At 46.5% G+C, this 19277-nt stretch overlaps 1 protein-coding gene across 1 annotated transcript in view; it reads left to right on the top strand.

The window, feature by feature from the left end:
• The window catches only part of LOC140192593 (tubulin polyglutamylase ttll6-like), a 65881-nt gene that overhangs the window by 9788 nt on the left and 36816 nt on the right, over positions 1-19277 (top strand). The window contains exons 3-4 of the mRNA XM_072250152.1: positions 5360-5490; positions 15465-15621. Of these exons, the coding sequence (XP_072106253.1) occupies positions 5360-5490; positions 15465-15621 (288 nt within the window). The remainder of the gene's footprint in view (positions 1-5359; positions 5491-15464; positions 15622-19277) is intronic.

Raw genomic sequence — 19277 nt, 5'->3', positions numbered from 1 at the left:
TCTCTGCCCCGTCTAAACCATTGGAACTAATCAGGTGCCAATCAATATTAGGGAAGTTAAAGTCACCCATGACAACAACCCTGTTACTTTTGCACCTTTCCAAAATCTGCCTCCCAATCTGCTCCTCGGTATTTCTGCTGATACCAGGATGCCTATAGAATACTCCCAATAGAGTAACTGCTCCCTTCTCGTTCCTGACTTCTACCCATACTGACTCAAAAGAGGATCCTGCTACATTACACACCCTTTCTGTAGCTGTAATAGTATCCCTGACCAGTAATGACACCCCTCCTCCCCTTTCCCCCCTCCCTATCCCTTTTAAAGCACTGAAATCCAGGAATATTGAGAATCCATCCCTACCATCGTGTAAAGACAATACTCAGAAGAAGGCGATGGCAAACCACTTCTGTAGATAACATTTGCTGAGAACAATCACGGTCAGGAGACCGTGATTGCTCACGTCATACGACATAATGGTTATGATGTGCATACAGTACTGTATTTGTCATCGTGGAGCAGAGAGTGAGTTTGTAACTCTGGCGGGAACAAAGGATTTTGGGAATGGCGAGGGTGGAGCACCCCAGGAGGGGTGTGGGACAGGTGGCAGAGAAGGAGTGCCAGGGGTGGGGGGGTGCAGACACACCCAGCCCTGAGACGCCAGGCAAGGTCACTTGATTCCAAAAATTGGTTTATTAATCATTACAGAATGTCTCTCTGGTGCCTCCCCCTCCCTTTCTGTTTTCCCAACCATGATTCATTCCCCTCTCCCTGCCCCACTTCCCACTCAGTCCACAACAGACACCCGTATCGATGACCTTCGTCTGGTCAGGGAGAGTGAGGAGTTGATAGAGAGGAGTTGCAGGCAGGTGGTCACGCCGGGGCCACGGGAGACAGACAAGTGGGTCACGGTTAGGAGGGGGAAGGGGAAGAGTCAGGTAATAGGGAGTACCCCGATCGCTGTACCCCTTAACAATAGGTACTCCTGTTTGAGTACTGTTGGTGGGGACAGCTTACCCGGGGGAAGCGACAGTGGCCGTGCCTCCGGCACAGAGTCCGGCCCTGTAGCTCAGAAGGGTAGGGCAAGGAAGAGGAGGGCAGTTGTGATAGGGGACTCGATAGTAAGGGGGTCAGATAGGCGATTCTGTGGACGCAGTCCAGAGACCTGGATGGTAGTCTGCCTCCCTGGTGCCAGGGTCCGGGATATTTCTGATCGTGTCCAAGATATCCTGAAGTGGGAGGGTGAGGAGCCAGAGGTCGTGGTACATATAGGTACCAATGACATAGGTAGGAAAAGGGATGAGGTCCTGAAAGGAGAATATAGGGAGCTAGGAAAGGAGTTGAGAAAAAGGACTGCAAAGGTAGTAATCTCGGGATTACTGCCTGTGCCACGCGACAGTGAGAGTAGAAATGCGATGAGGTGGAGGATAAATGCGTGGCTGAGGGATTGGAGCAGGGGGCAGGGATTCAAGTTTTTGGATCATTGGGACCTCTTTTGGCGCAGGCATGACCTGTACAAAAAGGATGGGTTACACTTGAATCCGAGGGGGACCAATATCCTGGCAGGGAGATTAGCGAGGGCTACTGAGGTGACTTTAAACTAGAATGGTTGGGAGGTGGGAATCAAATTAAAGAGGCTAGGCGTGAGGTGGTTAGTTCACAACAGGGGGATGGGAACCAGTGCAGAGAGACAGGGGGGTGTAAAGTGAGGGTAGAAGCAAAAAGTACTAAGGAGAGGAGTAAAAGTGGCAGGCCGACAAATCCAGGGCAAGCATTAAAAAGGGCCACTTTTCAACATAATTGTATAAGGGCTAAGAGAGTTGTAAAAGAGTGCCTGAAGGCTTTGTGTGTCAATGCAAGGAGCATTCATAATAAGGTGCATGAATTGAAAGTGCAGATTGTTATTAATGATTATGATATAGTTGGGATCACAGAGACATGGCTCCAGGGTGACCAAGGATGGGAGCTCAACGTTCAGGGATATTCAGTATTCAGGAGGGATAGACATGAAGGGAGGGGAGGTGGGGTGGCGTTGCTGGTTAAAGAAGAGACTAACGCAATAGACAGGAAGGACATAAGCCGGGAAGATGTGGAATCGATATGGGTAGAGCTGCGTAACACTAAGGGGTAGAAGACGCTGGTGGGAGTTGTGTACAGGCCACCTAACAGTAGTAGTGAGGTCGGAGATGGTATTGAACAGGAAATTAGAAATGTGTGCAATAAAGGAACAACAGTTATAATGGGTGACTTCAATCTACATGTAGATTGGGTGAACCAAATTGGTAAAGGTGCTGAGGAAGAGGATTTCTTGGAACGTATGCGGGATGGTTTTTTGAACCAACATGTCGAGGAACCAACTAGAGAGCAGGCTATTCTGGACTGGGTTTTGAGCAATGAGGAAGGGTTAATTAGCGATCTTGTCGTGAGAGGCCCCTTGGGTAAGAGTGACCATAATATGGTGGAATTCTTCATTAAGATGGAGAGTGACATAGTTAATTCAGAAACAAAGGTTCTGAACTTAAAGAGGGGTAACTTTGAAGGTATGAGATGTGAATTAGCTAAGATAGACTGGCAAATGACACTTAAAAAGGATTGACGGTGGATGTGCAATGGCAAGCATTTAAAGGTTGCATGGATGAACTACAACAATTGTTCATCCCAGTTTGGCAAAAGAATAAATCAAGGAAGGTAGTGCACCCGTGGCTGACAAGAGAAATTAGGGATAGTATCAATTCCAAAGAAGCAGCATACAAATTAGCCAGAGAAAGTGGCTCACCTGAGGACTGGGAGAAATTCAGAGTTCAGCAGAGGAGGACAAAGGTCTTAATTAGGAAGGGGAAAAAAGATTATGAGAGAAAACTGGCAGGCAACATAAAAACTGACTGTAAAAGCTTTTATAGGTATGTAAAAAGGAAAAGACTGGTAAAGACAAATGTAGGTCCCCTACAGACAGAAACAGGTGAATTGATTATGGGGAGCAAGGACATGGGAGACCAATTGAATAATTACTTTGGTTCTGTCTTCACTAAGGAGGACATAAATAATCTTTCAGAAATAGTAGGGGACAGAGGGTCCAGTGAGATGGAGGAACTGAGCGAAATACTTGTTAGTAGGGAAGTGGTGTTGGGTAAATTGAAGGGATTGAAGGCAGATAAATCCCCAGGGCCAGATGGTCTGCATCCTAGTGTGCTTAAGGAAGTAGCCCAAGAAATAGTGGATGCATTAGTGATAATTTTTCAAAACTCGTTAGATTCTGGACTAGTTCCTGAGGATTGGAGGGTGGCTAATGTAACCCCACTTTTTAAAAAAGGAGGGAGAGAGAAACCGGGGAATTATAGACCGGTTAGCCTAACGTCGGTGGTGGGGAAACTGCTGGAGTCAGTTATCAAAGATGTGATAACAGCACGTTTGGAAAGCGGTGAAATGATCGGACAAAGTCAGCATGGATTTGTGAAAGGAAAATCATGTCTGACGAATCTCATTGAATTTTTTGAGGACGTAACTAGTAGAGTGGATAGGGGAGAACCAGTGGATGTGGTATATTTGGATTTTCAAAAGGCTTTTGACAAGGTCCCACACAGGAGATTAGTGTGCAAACTTAAAGCACATGGTATTGGGGGTAAGGTATTGATGTGGATGGAGAATTGGTTAGCAGACAGGAAGCAAAGAGTGGGAATAAATGGGACCTTTTCAGAATGGCAGGCGGTGACTAGTGGGGTACCGCAAGGCTCAGTGCTGGGACCCCAATTGTTTACAATATATATTAATGACTGGGATGAGGGAATTAAATGCAGCATCTCCAAGTTTGTGGATGACACGAAGCTGGGTGGCAGTGTTAGCTGTGAGGAGGATGCTAAGAGGATGCAGAGTGACTTGGATAGGTTGGGTGAATGGGCAAATTCATGGCAGATGCAATTTAATGTGGATAAATGTGAAGTTATCCACTTTGGTAGCAAAAATAGGAAAACAGATTATTATCTGAATGGTGGCCGATTAGGAAAAGGGGAGGTGCAACGAGACCTGGGTGTCATTATACACCAGTCATTGAAAGTGGGCATGCAGGTACAGCAGGCGGTGAAAAAGGCGAATGGTATGCTGGCATTTATAGCGAGAGGATTTGAGTACAGGAGCAGGGAGGTACTACTGGAGTTGTACAAGGCCTTGGTGAGACCACACCTGGAGTATTGTGTGCAGTTTTGGTCCCCTAATCTGAGGAAAGACATCCTTGCCATAGAGGGAGTACAAAGAAGGTTCACCAGATTGATTCCTGTGATGGCAGGACTTTCATATGAAGAAAGACTGGATGAACTGGGCTTGTACTCGTTGGAATTTAGAAGATTGAGGGGGGATCTGATTGAAACGTATAAAATCCTAAAGGAATTGGACAGGCTGGATGCAGGAAGATTGTTCCCGATGTTGGGGAGGTCCAGAACAAGGGGTCACAGTTTGAGGATAAAGGGGAAGCCTTTTAGGACCGAGATTAGGAAAAACTTCTTCACTCAGAGAGTGGTGAATCTGTGGAATTCTCTGCCACAGGAAGCAGTTGAGGCCAGTACATTGGCCATATTTAAGAGGGAGTTAGATATGGCCCTTGTGGCTACGGGGATCAGGGGGTATGGAGGGAAGGCTGGGGCGGGGTTCTGAGTTGGATGATCAGCCATGATCATAATAAATGGCGGTGCAGGCTCGAAGGGCCGAATGGCCTACTCCTGCACCTATTTTCTATGTTTCTATGTTTCTATGTATCAGAATCAGGTTTATCATCACTCACACATGTCATGAAATTAGATTTTTTTTGTGGCAGCAGTACAGTGCAATACATAAAATCACTACAGTACTGTGCACCCTTGATATTTAGATGTGCTCCTAAGACTGTTGCACAGTACTCTATCTCATTATGATCTTGCATTTTGTCACTTACATGTGCTGCATTTTCTGGGTAGCTTTTACACTTTATTCTGTACTTTGATTATTTAACCCTGTTCTGCCTCATTGTACTGATCTGTGTGAACAGTAGGCAAGACAAGCTTTTCACTGATTCTTGGTATGTGCATGAAAATCGCAGGAGGTCAGCAGTTTCTGACATACTCAAACCACCCTGTCTGTCACCGGCAATCATTCCACAGTCAAAGTCAGTTAGATCACAAATTCTTCCCCCTCTATTCTGATGTTTGATCTGAACAATGACTGAACTTCTTGACCATGTCTGCATGCTTTTATGCATTGAGTTTCTGCCACGTGGTTGGCTGATGAGATATTTTATATTAAGGAGCAGGAGCACCTAGTAAAATGGTCACTGAACGTATGCCACGTCATACTGGTATACCATCTGCATGGATTGATAATTCTTTTCCTCACACAGAAAATGAATTACTTTCTTGGGATGAACGAAATCTGTATGAAGGATTTGCTGGTCATGAACTTAAATCGCATGCTAAGGCAATACCCAGAAGATTACAACATCTTCCCAAAAAGCTGGCGTTTACCATCTGAGTAAGTTTAAAGACAACCTCGAAATGGAGTGGGGCTCTGTTCATGCGTGTGTGTGTTTCAAACTTTCAAAGTACATTTATTATCAAAGAATGTGTAAATTATACAACCCTGAGATCTCCTTGCTTGTCAGCAGTTGCAAAGGAAGAAATCTGAAAGAACCCAATTAAAACTAAAGGCCAACACCCGATGGGCGGAGAAAGGGAAAAAACACAAATCATGCAAACAGTAGAAGCAAGCAAAATCTCTCTGAACCATAAAGTGTGTGTGTGTGTGTGTGTGTGTGTATAAGTTATCAAAAGATTAAAGATTAGCCTTACTTGTCACATGTATAGTACATCGAAACATACAGTGATATGTGGTCTCAGGCACAGAGCCGAGAGTGCATCGAACCGGCAAAGCCCGGGTCCCGAGAGCGAGGAACGACCTGAGATTTGGACGATTTAAGTGCCGGGCCAGATTGAAAAGGTCAGGAGGTGACGAACGGGCTGGTATTCAGCTTGCTGCTCGGCAAGGTTTACTGAACAGTGCGCTGAACTGAGGCCGTGGCCTGCAATGAACAGGCTCCTGGACTGGCTGCAGTGACGACTGGCTTCGTGTCAGTGCACTCACTTCTGTCAACTTCAGTTCTGAAAGTTATTTGCTTACTTTTATTGTTGGCACAATTTAATTTTGTTTCTGCCCATTGGGTGTCTGGCAGTCTTCACTTTTTTAATGGGTTCTTTTATGTTTCATTGTTCTGTGGCTGCCTGTAAGGAGACGATTCGCAGGATTGGATGTCGTATACCTACTTTGATAATAAATGAACTGCGTCAATGACACTTAGCACCACTTTCCCATCTTTATTACATCAAAGGTTAAAGTTCAAAGTAAATTTATTATCAAGGTACATATATGATATGACCTTGAAATTTGTTTTCTTGCAAGTACGATAGAATTTGTGAAAAACTATAAATGACAAAGACTGACAAACAACCAATGCGCAAAAGAAGACGGATTGTGCCAAGTTGCAGAGTTCTTGAAAAAGAGTCCACAGAGTTGTAGAATGAGTTGAGGGTGGAGGTGAGTGAAGGTATCCATGCTGATGGTTGAGGGGTAATTACTGTTCCTGAACCTGATGGTGTGGGACCCCAGTCTGCTTGGACCTCTTTGTCCAGTGAGCAGAGAGCACGGATGTGGATGTTGGATGCTATTTTCTTGTGGCAGTTAAGTGTACTCAATGGTGGGGAGGATTTTGCCTGGTATGGACTTTCTATAAACTCTTCCATTAATGCACATTGGTCTGAAGTTGAGATATGTTTTAAAACAAACCTCAACATATCTCATCTTAGCAATCTTTGTTGAACATACACCCAAGTTGCAAGGGTCCATTAAGTTAACATCTAATGGAAAGAGATATTAAATGACCATTACCAGTCTCTCCTCCCATGTACCCACCCTCACCCCCTCCCACTCTCCCTGTCACTTTCTCTGTTGCTTCCTCTTCCCACTCATACCCACTCTCTCCCAATACTCCCCCCACTCCCCTGCCACTCTGCTCTTGCACTCCCCTGCTCCCAATCCCCCATGCATGCCCTCCAACACACACCTCCCAATCCCTGCTTTCACTCCCCCCAACACCCCTCCCAGTCCCCCCTCTGAGTCCTCTCTCCCACTCCACCCTCCACTGCCGCCTCCCCTCCCCTCTCACATCTGTATCATACAGCTCTCCAGGGATGTGGATGCAGTGTATACGATATAGCTGACCAATCTCCCATCATTGCCCAAAGGCAAAAGTACCCCATGATTGTTATAATGACTGCATCCCTCACCTGCTTAAAAAATTATGTTGTCAAAGGCAAGTGCTCATTCAATAGTCAACAAATTAGGAAAAGAGATGGCAAGGTGGGACTTGTGAGGCAAAGAGATGGTGTGGTGGGACTTGTGAGGCAAAGGGATGGGGTAGTGGGGCTTGTGAGGCAAAGAGATGGTGTGGTGGGACTTGTTAGGAAAAGGGATGGCCCGGTGGGACTTGTTAGGCAAAGAGATGGCAAGGTGGGGCTTGTTAGGCAAAGAGATGGCAAGGTGGGACTTGTGAGGCAAAGGGATGGGGTAGTGGGGCTTGTGAGGCAAAGAGATGGTGTGGTGGGACTTGTTAGGAAAAGAGATGGCCCGGTGGGACTTGTTAGGCAAAGAGATGGTGTAGTGGGACTTTTTAGGCAAAGGAATTGAGCAATGAGGAAGGGTTAATTAGCAATCTTGTCATGAGAGGCCCCTTGGGTAAGAGTGACTATAATATGGTGGAATTCTTCATTAAGATGGAGAGTGACATAGTTAATTCAGAAACAAAGGTTCTGAACTTAAAGAAGGGTAACTTTGAAGGTATGAGACGTGAATTAACTAAGATAGACTGGCAAATGACACTTAAATGGTTGACGATGGATATGCAATGGCAAGCATTTAAAGATCGCATGGATGAACTACAACAATTGTTCATCCCAGTTTGGCAAAAGAATAAATCAAGGAAGGTAGTGCACCCGTGGCTGACAAGGGAAATTAGGGATAGTATCAATTCCAAAGAAGAAGCATACAAATTAGCCAGAGAAAGTGGATCACCTGAGGACTGGGAGAAATTCAGAGTTCAGCAGAGGAGGACAAAGGACTTAATTAGGAAGGGGAAAAAGATTATGAGAGAAAACTGGCAGGGAACATAAAAACTGACTGTAAAAGCTTTTATGGATATGTGAAAAGAAAAAGATTGGTTAAGACAAATGTAGGTCCCCTACGGACAGAAACAGATAAATTGATTATGGGGAGCAAGGACATGGCAGGCCAACTGAATAATTACTTTGGTTCTGTCTTCACTGAGGGGGACATAAATAATCTTCCGGAAATAGTAGGGGACAGAGGGTCCAGTGAGATGGAGGAACTGAGCGAAATACATGTTAGTAGGGAAGTGGTGTTAGGTAAATTGAAGGGATTGAAGGCAGATAAATCCCCAGGGCCAGATGGTCTGCATCCCAGAGTGCTTAAGGAAGTAGCCCAAGAAATAGTGGATGCATTAGTGATAATTTTTCAAAACTCTTTAGATTCTGGACTAGTTCCTGAGGATTGGAGGGTGGCTAATGTAACCCCATTTTTTAAAAAAGGAGGGAAAGAGATACCAGGGAATTATAGACCGGTTAGCCTAACATCGGTGGTGGGGAAACTGCTAGAGTCAGTTATCAAAGATGTGATAACAGCACATTTGGAAAGCGGTGAAATCATCGGACAAAGTCAGCATGGATTTGTGAAAGGAAGATCATGTCTGACCAATCTCATAGAATTTTTTGAGGATGTAACTAGTAGAGTGGATAGGGGAGAACCAGTGGATGTGGTATATTTGGATTTTCAGAAGGCTTTTGACAAGGTCCCACACAGGAGATTAGTGTGCAAACTTAAAGCACATGGTATTGGGGGTAAGGTATTGATGTGGATAGAGAATTGGTTGGCAGACAGGAAGCAAAGAGTGGGAATAAACGGGACCTTTTCAGAATGGCAGGCAGTGACTAGTGGGGTACTGCAAGGCTCAGTGCTGGGACCCCAATTGTTTACAATATATATTAATGACTTGGATGAGGGAATTAAATGCAGCATCTCCAAGTTTGCAGATGACACGAAGCTGGGCGGCAGTGTTAGCTGTGAGGAGGATGCAGGATGACTTGGATAGGTTAGGTGAGTGGGCAAATTCATGGCAGGTGCAATTTAATGTGGATAAATGTGAAGTTATCCACATTGGTGGCAAAAACAGGAAAACAGATTATTATCTGAATGGTGGCCGATTAGGAAAAGGGGAGGTGCAACGAGACCTGGGTGTCATTATACACCAGTCATTGAAAGTGGGCATGCAGATACAGCAGGCGGTGAAAAAGGCGAATGGTATGCTGGCATTCATAGCAAGAGGATTCGAGTACAGGAGCAGGGAGGTAATACTGCAGTTGTACAAGGCTTTGGTGAGACCACACCTGGAGTATTGTGTGCAGTTTTGGTCCCCTAATCTGAGGAAAGACATCCTTGCCATAGAGGGAGTACAAAGAAGGTTCACCAGATTGATTCCTGGGATGGCAGGACTTTCATATGATGAAAGACTGGATGAACTAGACTTATACTCGTTGGAATTTAGAGGATTGCAGGGGGGTCTGATTGAAACGTATAAAATCCTAAAGGGATTAGACAGGCTAGATGAAGGAAGATTGTTCCCGATGTTGGGGAAGTCCAGAACTAGGGGTCACAGTTTGAGGATAAAGGGGAAGCCTTTTAGAACCGAGATTAGGAAAAACTTCTTCACACAGAGAGTGGTGAATCTGTGGAATTCTCTGCCACAGGAAACAGTTGAGGCCAGTTCATTGGCTATATTTAAGAGGGAGTTAGATATGGCCCTTGTGGCTAAAGGGATCAGGGGGTATGGAGGGAAGGCAGGTACAGGGTTCTGAGTTGGATGATCAGCCATGATCATACTGAATGGCGGTGCAGGCTCGAAGGGACGAATGGCCTACTCCTGCACCTATTTTCTATGTTTCTATGTTTCTATGGAATGGTGTGGTGGGACTTGTTAGGCAAAGGGAGGGGGTGGTGGGACTTGTTAGGCAAAGGGATGGCGTGGTGAGACTTGTTAGGCAAAGGGATGGTGTGGTGGGACTTGTTAGGCAAAGAGATGGTGTGGTGAGACTTGTTAGGCAAAGAGATGGTGTGGTGAGACTTGTTAGGCAAAGAGATGGTGTGGTGAGACTTGTTAGGCAAAGGGATGGCGTGGTGAGACTTGATAGGCAAAGGGAGGGGGTGGTGGGACTTGTTAGGCAAAGAGATGGTGTGGTGGGACTTGTTAGGCAAAGGGAGGGGGTGGTGGGACTTGTTAGGCAAAGGGATGGTGTGGTGGGACTTGTTAGGCAAAGAGATGGCGTGGTGAGACTTGTTGGGCAAAGGGATGGCTCGGTGGGACTTGTTAGGCAAAGGGATGGCGTGGTGAGACTTGTGGCCTCCAGTTAAATTGACAGCAACAAAAGAGAGTTAATTTAAAATAAGTCTCTGCAATCAGCAGCAAATATAATTCAGCCATGTCTCCTGACTAAAAGCAGTGAGTGAAGGAGAGCTGAACAAGGTACAGAGGGAATGGATCTTTGATGTAGAAAGGAAAGCTAGGGGTCCAAGTTCATAACTCCCTGCAAATGGCCATGCAGATAGGTGGGGTGGTCAAGAGGGTGTACAGAAGTCTTTGCCTTCTTGGTTGTACACTCAGTACCCGAGTAAAGACGACATTCAGCTGTATAAAGCTTCAGTCAGCCTCCATTTGGAGTGTTGTTGCAGTCTGGTCACCCTATTGCAGGAAGGATATGGAGGCTAAGACTGCAGGACCATAAGACACAGGTGCAGAATTAGGCCATTTGGCTCATCGAGTCCGCTCCGCATTCCATCATGGCTGATCTATTATCCCTCCCAAACCCACTCTCCAGCCTTCTCCTGAAAACCTTTGACACTCTGACTAATCAAGAACTTATCAGCCTCCACCAGTGGTTTGTCCTGCACAGTCATCTGTGGCAATGAATTCTACATGTTCACCACCTTCTGGCTAAAGAAATTCCTCCTCATCCCTGTTCTAAGGGGACGTCCTTATACTCTGAGGTCTTGAACTCTCCCACGATTCTCCTCTAGGGGAGAAAGTGGTCCAGGGACTGACTTAGACAGGCGTGGGGACATTTGATTGGATTTTGAGGACGGGTAACTGAACCATAGACAGGGGCTTGGCCTCCACAGCTGTCTGTGGCAACAAACTCTGCTGATTCACCACTCTAGCTGTAGCTCGGGAGTTACCAACCTGTTTTATGCCATTGACCCCTACCGTTAACCAAGGGATCCGTCGACCACTAGCTGAGAAATTCTTTCTCGTATCTGTTGAAAATGGACGTCTCTCTATTTTGAGGCTGTGCCCTTTGGTCTGAGACTCACTTTAGAGAGGATGCAGAGAAGGTTGGCCAGGATGCTGCCTGACTGAGAGAGTATAAATTTCTTTTGTCTCTACATTGAGGTTGGACAAGATTGGGATTTTTTTCTTGGGAGTGCAGGAGGCCGAGGGAAGTTTATAAACGTTGGACAAGATTAGATTATGAGGACACTCAGTCCACGTTTATTGTCATTTAGAAATGATTCAATGTTCCTCCAGTAGAATATCACAGAAACACAGGACAGACCAAGACTAAAAGGGACACAAACCACATAATTATAACATATAGTTACAACAGTGCAAAGGAATACCGTAATTTGATAAAGAGCAGACCATGGGCATGGTTAAAAAAAAAGTCTCAAAGTCCCAATAGCCCCAACATCTCACGCAGACAGTAGAAGGGAGAGACTCTCCCTACCATGAGCCTCCAGCGTTGCAAACTTGCCAAAGCAGCATCCTGGAAGCACCCGACCACAGCCGACTCTGAGTCCGTCCGAAAACTTCGAGCCTCTGACCAGCCCTTCGACACCGAGCACCATCTCTGCCGAGCGCTTCGACCCCGCCCCGGCCACCGAGCAACGCGCAAAGCCGAGGACTCGGGGCCTTCCCCTCCGGAGATTTCGGATCACACGGTAGCAGAGGCAGCGAAACAGGCATTTCAGAAGTCTCACCAGATGTTCCACCGTGCTCTCACGTCTGCCTCCATCAAATCAGAATTGTGCACGGCACCCTACTTGACAGATAACAGATATTCATCACCGGAGTGGCCGCTGTGCGCTGTGTCACGTCGTCATCTTCTCCTCTGCAATTGGGTTATTTTATCTGGAGTGCAGGAGGATGAGGAAAGTTTATAAAGGTTGGACAAGTTTGGGTTATAGACAATAGACAATAGGTGCAGGAGTAGGCTATTCGGCCCTTTGAGCCAGCACCGCCATTCACTTTGATCATGGCTGATCATCCACAATCAGTACCCCGTTCCTGCCTTCTCCCCATATCCCTTGACTCCGCTATCATTAAGAGCTCTATCTAGCTCTTTCTTGAAAGCATCCAGAGAATTGGCCTCCACTGCCTTCTGAGGCAGAGCAGTCCACAGATCCACAACTCTCTGGGTGAAAAAGTTTTTCCTCAACTCCGTTCTAAATGGTCTACCCCTTATTCTCAAATTGTGACCCCTGGTTCTGGACTCCCCCAACATCGGAAACATGTTTCCTGCCTCTAGCGTGTCCAATCCCTTAATAATCTTATATGTTTCAATCAGATCCCCTGTCATCCTTCTAAATGCCCAGTGGCTCCAATCTTTCAGCATATCACAGTCCCAGCATCCCAGGAATTAACCGCGTGAACCTCCGCTGCACTCCCTCAATAGCAAGGATGTACTTCCTCAAATTTGGAGACCAAAACTGTACACAATACTCCAGGTGTGGTCTCACCAGAGCCCTGTACAACTGCAGAAGGACCTCTTTGCTCCTATACTCAACTCCCCTTGTTACGAAGGCCAACATGCCATTAGCTTTCTTCACTGCCTGCTGTACCTGCATGCTTACTTTCAGTGACTGATGAACAAGAACACCTAGATCTTGTTATACTTCCCCTTTTCCTAACTTGACACCATTCAGATAGTAATCTGCCTTCCAGTTCTTGCCACCAAAGTGGATAACCTCACATTCATCCACATTAAACTGCATCTGCCCACACACCCAACCTGTCCAAGTCATCCTGCATTATCTCAACATCCTCCGCACATTTCACACTGCCACCCAGCTTTGTGTCATCTGCAAATTTGCTAATGTTAATTTTAATCCCTTCATCTAAATCATTAATGTATGTTGTAAATAACTGCGGTCCCAGCACCGAGCCTTGCGGTACCCCACTAGTCACCACCTGCCATTCTGAAAGGGACCCATTTATCCCTACTCTTTGTTTCCTGTCTGCCAACCAATTTTCTATCCCTGTCAGTACCCTACCCCCAATACCATGTGCTCTAATTTTGCCCACTAGTCTTCTATGTGGGACCTTATCAAAGGCTTTCTGTAAGTCCAGGTACACTACATCCACTGGCTCTCCCTTGTCCATTTTCATAGTTACATCCTCAAAAAATTCCAGAAGAATAGTCAAGCATGATTTCCCCTTCATAAATCCATGCTGACTTGGACCGATCCTGTTACTGCTATCCAAATGTGCCGCTATTTCATCCTTTATAATTGACTCCAGCATCTTCCCCAGCACTGATGTCAGGCTAACTGGTCTATAATTCCCTGTTTTCTCTCTCCCTCCTTTCTTAAAAAGTGGGATAACATTAGCTACCCTCCAGTCCTCAGGAACGGATCCTGAATCTATAGAACATTGGAAAATAATTACCAATGCATCCACGATTTCTAGAGGGTTGTTTTATCCTGGGGTGCAGGATAGAAACATAAGCTTTCGGGGCTAAGGACTGGAGGCCTGCCTGAATGTATGAGTGGATGGGTGAGTGGCAGAGTGGGAAAGGAGCTTTACAGAGTCATAGAAAAGTACAGCACAGAAACAGGCTCTTTGGCCCATCTAGTCTATGCTGAACCATTTAAACAGCCTAGTCCCATTGGCTGCACCGGGACAATAGCTCTTCATACTTCCTACCATCAATGTACCTATGCAAACTTCTCTTAAACATTGAAATCGAGCTTGCAGGCACCACTTGTGCTGGCAGCTCGTTCCACACTCTCACCACCCTCTGGGTGAAGAGGCTTCCCTTCAGGTTCCCGTTAAACTTTTCAGCTTTCACCTTTAACCTGTGACCTTTCGCTGCACTCCCTCCTAACCTCAGTAGAAAAAGCCAGCTTGCTTTTACCCTATCTCTACCCCTCATAATTTTGTGTACCTCTCATTCTTCTGCATTCCAAGGAATAAGTTCCTGACCTATTGAGCTGTTCCTTGTAACTCCTCCAATCTATCTCCCAGACCCGGCAGCATCCTTGTAAATTTTCTCTGTATTGTTTCAACCTTACCTACGACTTTCCTGTACGTTTGTAGGCGACCGAAACTGCACAGAATACTCCAAATTTGCCGTGTTTTGTTGCTTGTGTTGCTGTGCTGAACATCATGGGCACGCTACGTTGTCACCGGAACGTGCTGCTCCCCAGCACACTTCGGTTGTGTTGTCTGTTAACACAAGTGGCATGTTTCACTGTCTGTTTCGGTGCACCTCCGATTACTAAATGAACCTGATCTGATCTGAATTGTGGTCTGTAAAAAGATAAGGTTGTATAATCAACGCATAGAGTTGGCGTGATGTTTATCATCATCTTATGCCCCAAAGCCGGTTTGTTTAAAGATGATCTTAAAGGAGAGTTTAACCTGTCAAATCTCACCCATTTTTGCCAGAATGTGTGTCAATATTTGTCCCTGCTCATCCTTTGTTTTGCCAATGCAAATGACACATTTCACTGTATGTTTTGACGTACCTGTGACGTATCCATGAATCTGAACTTTTAACAGTGAAATCAGCAAATCTGGTTGATGGAGGGTTTACAGAAACGTAAACCACAGTGGACAGTAGTGATGGCTGGAGTTGAGTAGTGTGGAAGAGAACAGGGGTGCAGCGGGCGTGCTGGAATCCGTGCTGGTCTGGGGTGGCTGGTTGCTCCTGTCGGTGCTGTCCTCTAGTGTCCACTCCTTGGAATACAAGCTTGATTGCTTGCAGCGGACCCAGCACGAGACAAGCTCATTTGCCCTCGCCTGCTGAACCGGGGCAAGTTGAGGAACTACTGCGTACTTATTCTTGGCTCCAGGCCAACATCCCAATCACCCCATCAAACTTCAGGCCTGTGCTATAATTTTTGGTGACTGTATGTCCTATCATAACTGTATGTACTATGTGTGTCTTTGTGTGCTTGTGCTTTGCAACTTTGGCCCCAGAGAAATGCTGTTTCATTTGGCAGCATACGTGTGTACGGCCGGATGAGAATTAACCTTGAGCTCAGCCTTGAACTTAAAGACCTTATGACCTTCTTCTCTCAGTACTAATGAGTGCTTCTCGCTGCAGATATTTTGATTTTGCGGCCTACTATAAAGCCGGGAAACCCAAGACCTTCATCTGCAAGCCAAATCCTGACTATGACTGGCGCGGCATCTTTTTGACCCAGGACATCAGAGATATGCAGTGCGGGGAGGACGTGATCTGCCAGGTCTACATTCCGAAGGTACTTTACTGCACTCTTGACTCTCTGCCTAGAATGTTAACTCTTTATCTGCATTCTGGTTTCCCTCTTACCCCTTCTCTTCTCCTCCTCCTTCCCTCTCTCCCACGGTCCACTGTCCCCTCCTATCAGATTCCTCCTTCTTCAGCACCTTGCCTCTTCCACCTATCACCTCCCAGCTTCTTACTTCATCCCCTATCCCCACCCACCTTTCTCCTCACCTGGTCTCACCAATCGAGCTTGTGGCAGGTTCCCCTTGCACCCCTTCTCTTCTCCTCCCCTCCCTCTGGAGCCCCTTCTTCCCCTTCTTCCGTAACCAATGGGAGTTGTTATCTTGTTATTTCATCTTCTCATTATTTATTGCTATTGATTTATATTTGCATTTCCACAGTTTGTTGTCTTCTGCACTCTAGTTGACCTTTCACTGATCCTGTTATAGATACTCTTCGATAGATTTGCTGAAAATTAATCTCAGGTTTGTACATGGTGATGTACACGTACTTTGATAATAAAATTTACTTTGAACTTTGAACATAGACCACTCTCCTCTCTTATTATATTCTTCCTTCAGCCCTTTCCATTTTGCACCTAACTCCTTTTGGCCTCTGATCATCCACACCCACCTACCTTCCCCCCCCCCCCACCTCACCTGGCTTCACCTAGCACCTGCCACGTTCTCCTCCCCCTCCCAACCCACCTTCTTATTCTGCCTTCTTGCCCCCTTTCTTTCCTGTCCTGGTGAAGGGCCTCAGATCAAAACATCACCTATTTATTCCTTTCCTTCGATGCTGCCTGACCTGCTGAGTTGCTCCAGCATTGTGTGTGTGTGTGTGTCTGAATTTCCAGCATCTGCTGAACCTCTTGTGTTTATGATTTACTGCACTCTTTCCTGCTGAGTATAGGCTGTCATAGAGGTGGATCCTAAAATAGACTTTGCTTTATTCGTTATGTTCTGCGTCATATGACGTGGACGATAGTCATAGTCATACTTTATTGATCCCGGGGGAAATGGTTTTCGTTACAGTTGCACCATAAATAATTAAATAGTAATATCTAAATTATGCTAGTAATTAAGTCCAGGACCGACCTATTGGCTCAGGGTGTCTGACCCTCCAAGGGAGGAGTTGTAAAGTTTGATGGCCACAGGCAGGAATGACTTCCTATGATGCTCTGTGTTGCATCTCGGAGGAATGAGTCTCTGGCTGAATGTACTCCTGTGCCCAACCAGTATAGTATGTAGTGGATCGGAGACATTGTCCAAGATGGCATGCAACTTGGACAGCATCCTCTTTTCAGACACCACCGTCAGAGAGTCCAGTTCCATCCCAACAACATCACTGGCATTATGAATGAGTTTGTTGATTCTGTTGGTGTCTGCTACCCTCAGCCTGCTGCCCCAGCACACAACAGCAAACATGATCGCACTGGCCACCACAGACTCGTAGAACATCCTCAGCATCATCTGGCAGATGTTAAAGGACCTCAGTCTCCTCAGGAAATAGAGATGGCTCTGACCCTTCTTGTAGACAGCCTCAGTGTTCTTTGACCAGTCCAGTTTATTGTCAATTCGTATCCCCAGGTATTTGTAATCCTCCACCATGTCCACACTGACCCCCTGGATGGAAACAGGGGTCACCGGTACCTTAACTCTCCTCAGGTCTACCACCAGCTCCTTAGTCTTTTTCACATTAAGCTGCAGATAATTCTGCTCACACCATGTGACACAGTTTCCTACCGTAGCCCTGTACTCAGCCTCATCTCCCTTGCTGATGTATCCAACTATGGAAGAGTCATCAGAAAACTTCTGAAGATGACAAGACTCTGTGCAGTAGTTGAAGTCCAAGGTGTAAATGGTGAAGAGAAAGAGAGACAAGACAGTCCCCTGTGGAGCCCCAGTGCTGCTGATCACTCTGTCAGACACATAGTGTTGCAAGCACACGTACTGTGGTCTGCCAGTCAGGTAATCAAGAATCCATGACACCAGGAAAGCATCCACCTGCATCGCTGTCAGCTTCTCCCCCAGCAGAGCAGGGCGGATGGTGTTGAACGCACTGGAGAAGTCAAAAAACATGACCCTCACAGTGCTCGCTGGCTTGTCCAGGTGGGCGTAGACACGGTTCAGCAGGAAGACAATGACATCCTCAACTCCTAGTCGGGGCTGGTAGGTGAACTGGAGGGGATCTAAGTATGGCCTGACCATAGGCCGGAGCAGCTCCAGAACAAAACTCTCCAGGGTTTTCATGATGTGGGAGGTCAATGCCACTGGTCTGTAGTCATTGAGGCCGCTGGGGCGCAGCGTCTTCGGCACAGGGATGAGGCAGGACGTCTTCCACAGCACAGGAACCCTCCGGAGCCTCAGGCTCAGGTTGAAGACATGGCGAAGTATTCCACATAGCTGAGGGGCACAGGCTTTGAGCACCCTGGTACTGACACCATCCGGTCCTGCAGCCTTGCTTGGGTTGAGACGTTTCAGCTGTCTTCTCACCTGTTCAGCTGTGAAGCCCACCGTGGTGGTTTCGTGTGGGGAAGGGGTATCGTCATGAGAGCAGGGTGGGGGGCTGTGAGGAGGGGTAGGAGGGGAGAGTGGAATATGTGTTGGTTGGGGGCCGAGAACAGATGACTCATGGGGGGGATGGGCAGGGGCCACAACGTCAAATCTGTTAAAGAACAGGTTAAGTTCGTTGGCTGTGTCCACACTGCCTTCAGCTCCTCTGTTGCTAGTTTGCCGAAACCCAGTGATGGTCCTCATCCCACTCCAGACCTCTCTCATGTTGTTCTACTGGAGTTTCCACTCAAGCTTCCTCCTACACCTGTCTTTAGCCTCCCTGATCCTGGCTTTCAGGTCCCTCTGTATTGCCCTCAGCTCCTCCCTATTTCCATCTCTAAACACCCTCTTTTTAGCGATGTCCTTTATGTCCTTTGTCACCCATGGCTTGTTATTTGAATAACAAAGGACAGTTCTTGTCGGAACATTCCATGACCATGATTGTTCTTGGCCAATTTTTCCACAGAAGTGGTTTGCCATCGCCCTGTTCTGGGTAGGGGTGGGTGACCCCCAGCCATTATCAATACTATTCGGAGATTGTCTGCCTGGCACCAGTGATCGCATAACCAGGACTTGTGAACTGCACTGGCTGCTCATACGACCATCCACCCCCTGCTTCCACGGCTTCACGTGACCCTGATCCAGGAGCTAAGCAGGTGATGCACCTTGCCCAAGGGTGACCTGTAGACCTTACATCTACTTTGGTGGAGACCTATCCCACCCTGTTCCTCAACCAAGATAATGGAAATTTTATTACTGCTCTGGTGGTAATTTTGTGTTTGGACTGGGTATCCACAGCATTCTGTCACTGTGAATGATAGGCTGGTGGGAATGGTGGAAACTTGGGTAAGAAGGAAATCGGGGGATTTGAAGATGTGTGGGTTGAGTGGGATAGTGGGGGGCATAATTCACGAATGGAATAAGGACTTGAGGGATAGGCTGGGCAGGAATTTCCATTAGCAAATCCCTTTTGTGATTGTCGAGCCAACTTCACATGCTAAAGTGATTACGCATTGGAAAACCATAGAAACCATAGAAAACTACAGCACAGAAACAGGCCTTTTGACCCTTCTTGGCTATGCCGAACCATTTTCTGCCTAGTCCCACCGATCTG

Source organism: Mobula birostris, unplaced genomic scaffold, assembly GCF_030028105.1.
Source record: "Mobula birostris isolate sMobBir1 unplaced genomic scaffold, sMobBir1.hap1 scaffold_181, whole genome shotgun sequence".
NCBI lineage: Eukaryota > Metazoa > Chordata > Chondrichthyes > Myliobatiformes > Myliobatidae > Mobula > Mobula birostris.
The sequence above is the reverse complement of the archived record's forward strand: the minus strand, read 5'-3'. Positions and strand labels throughout refer to the sequence as shown.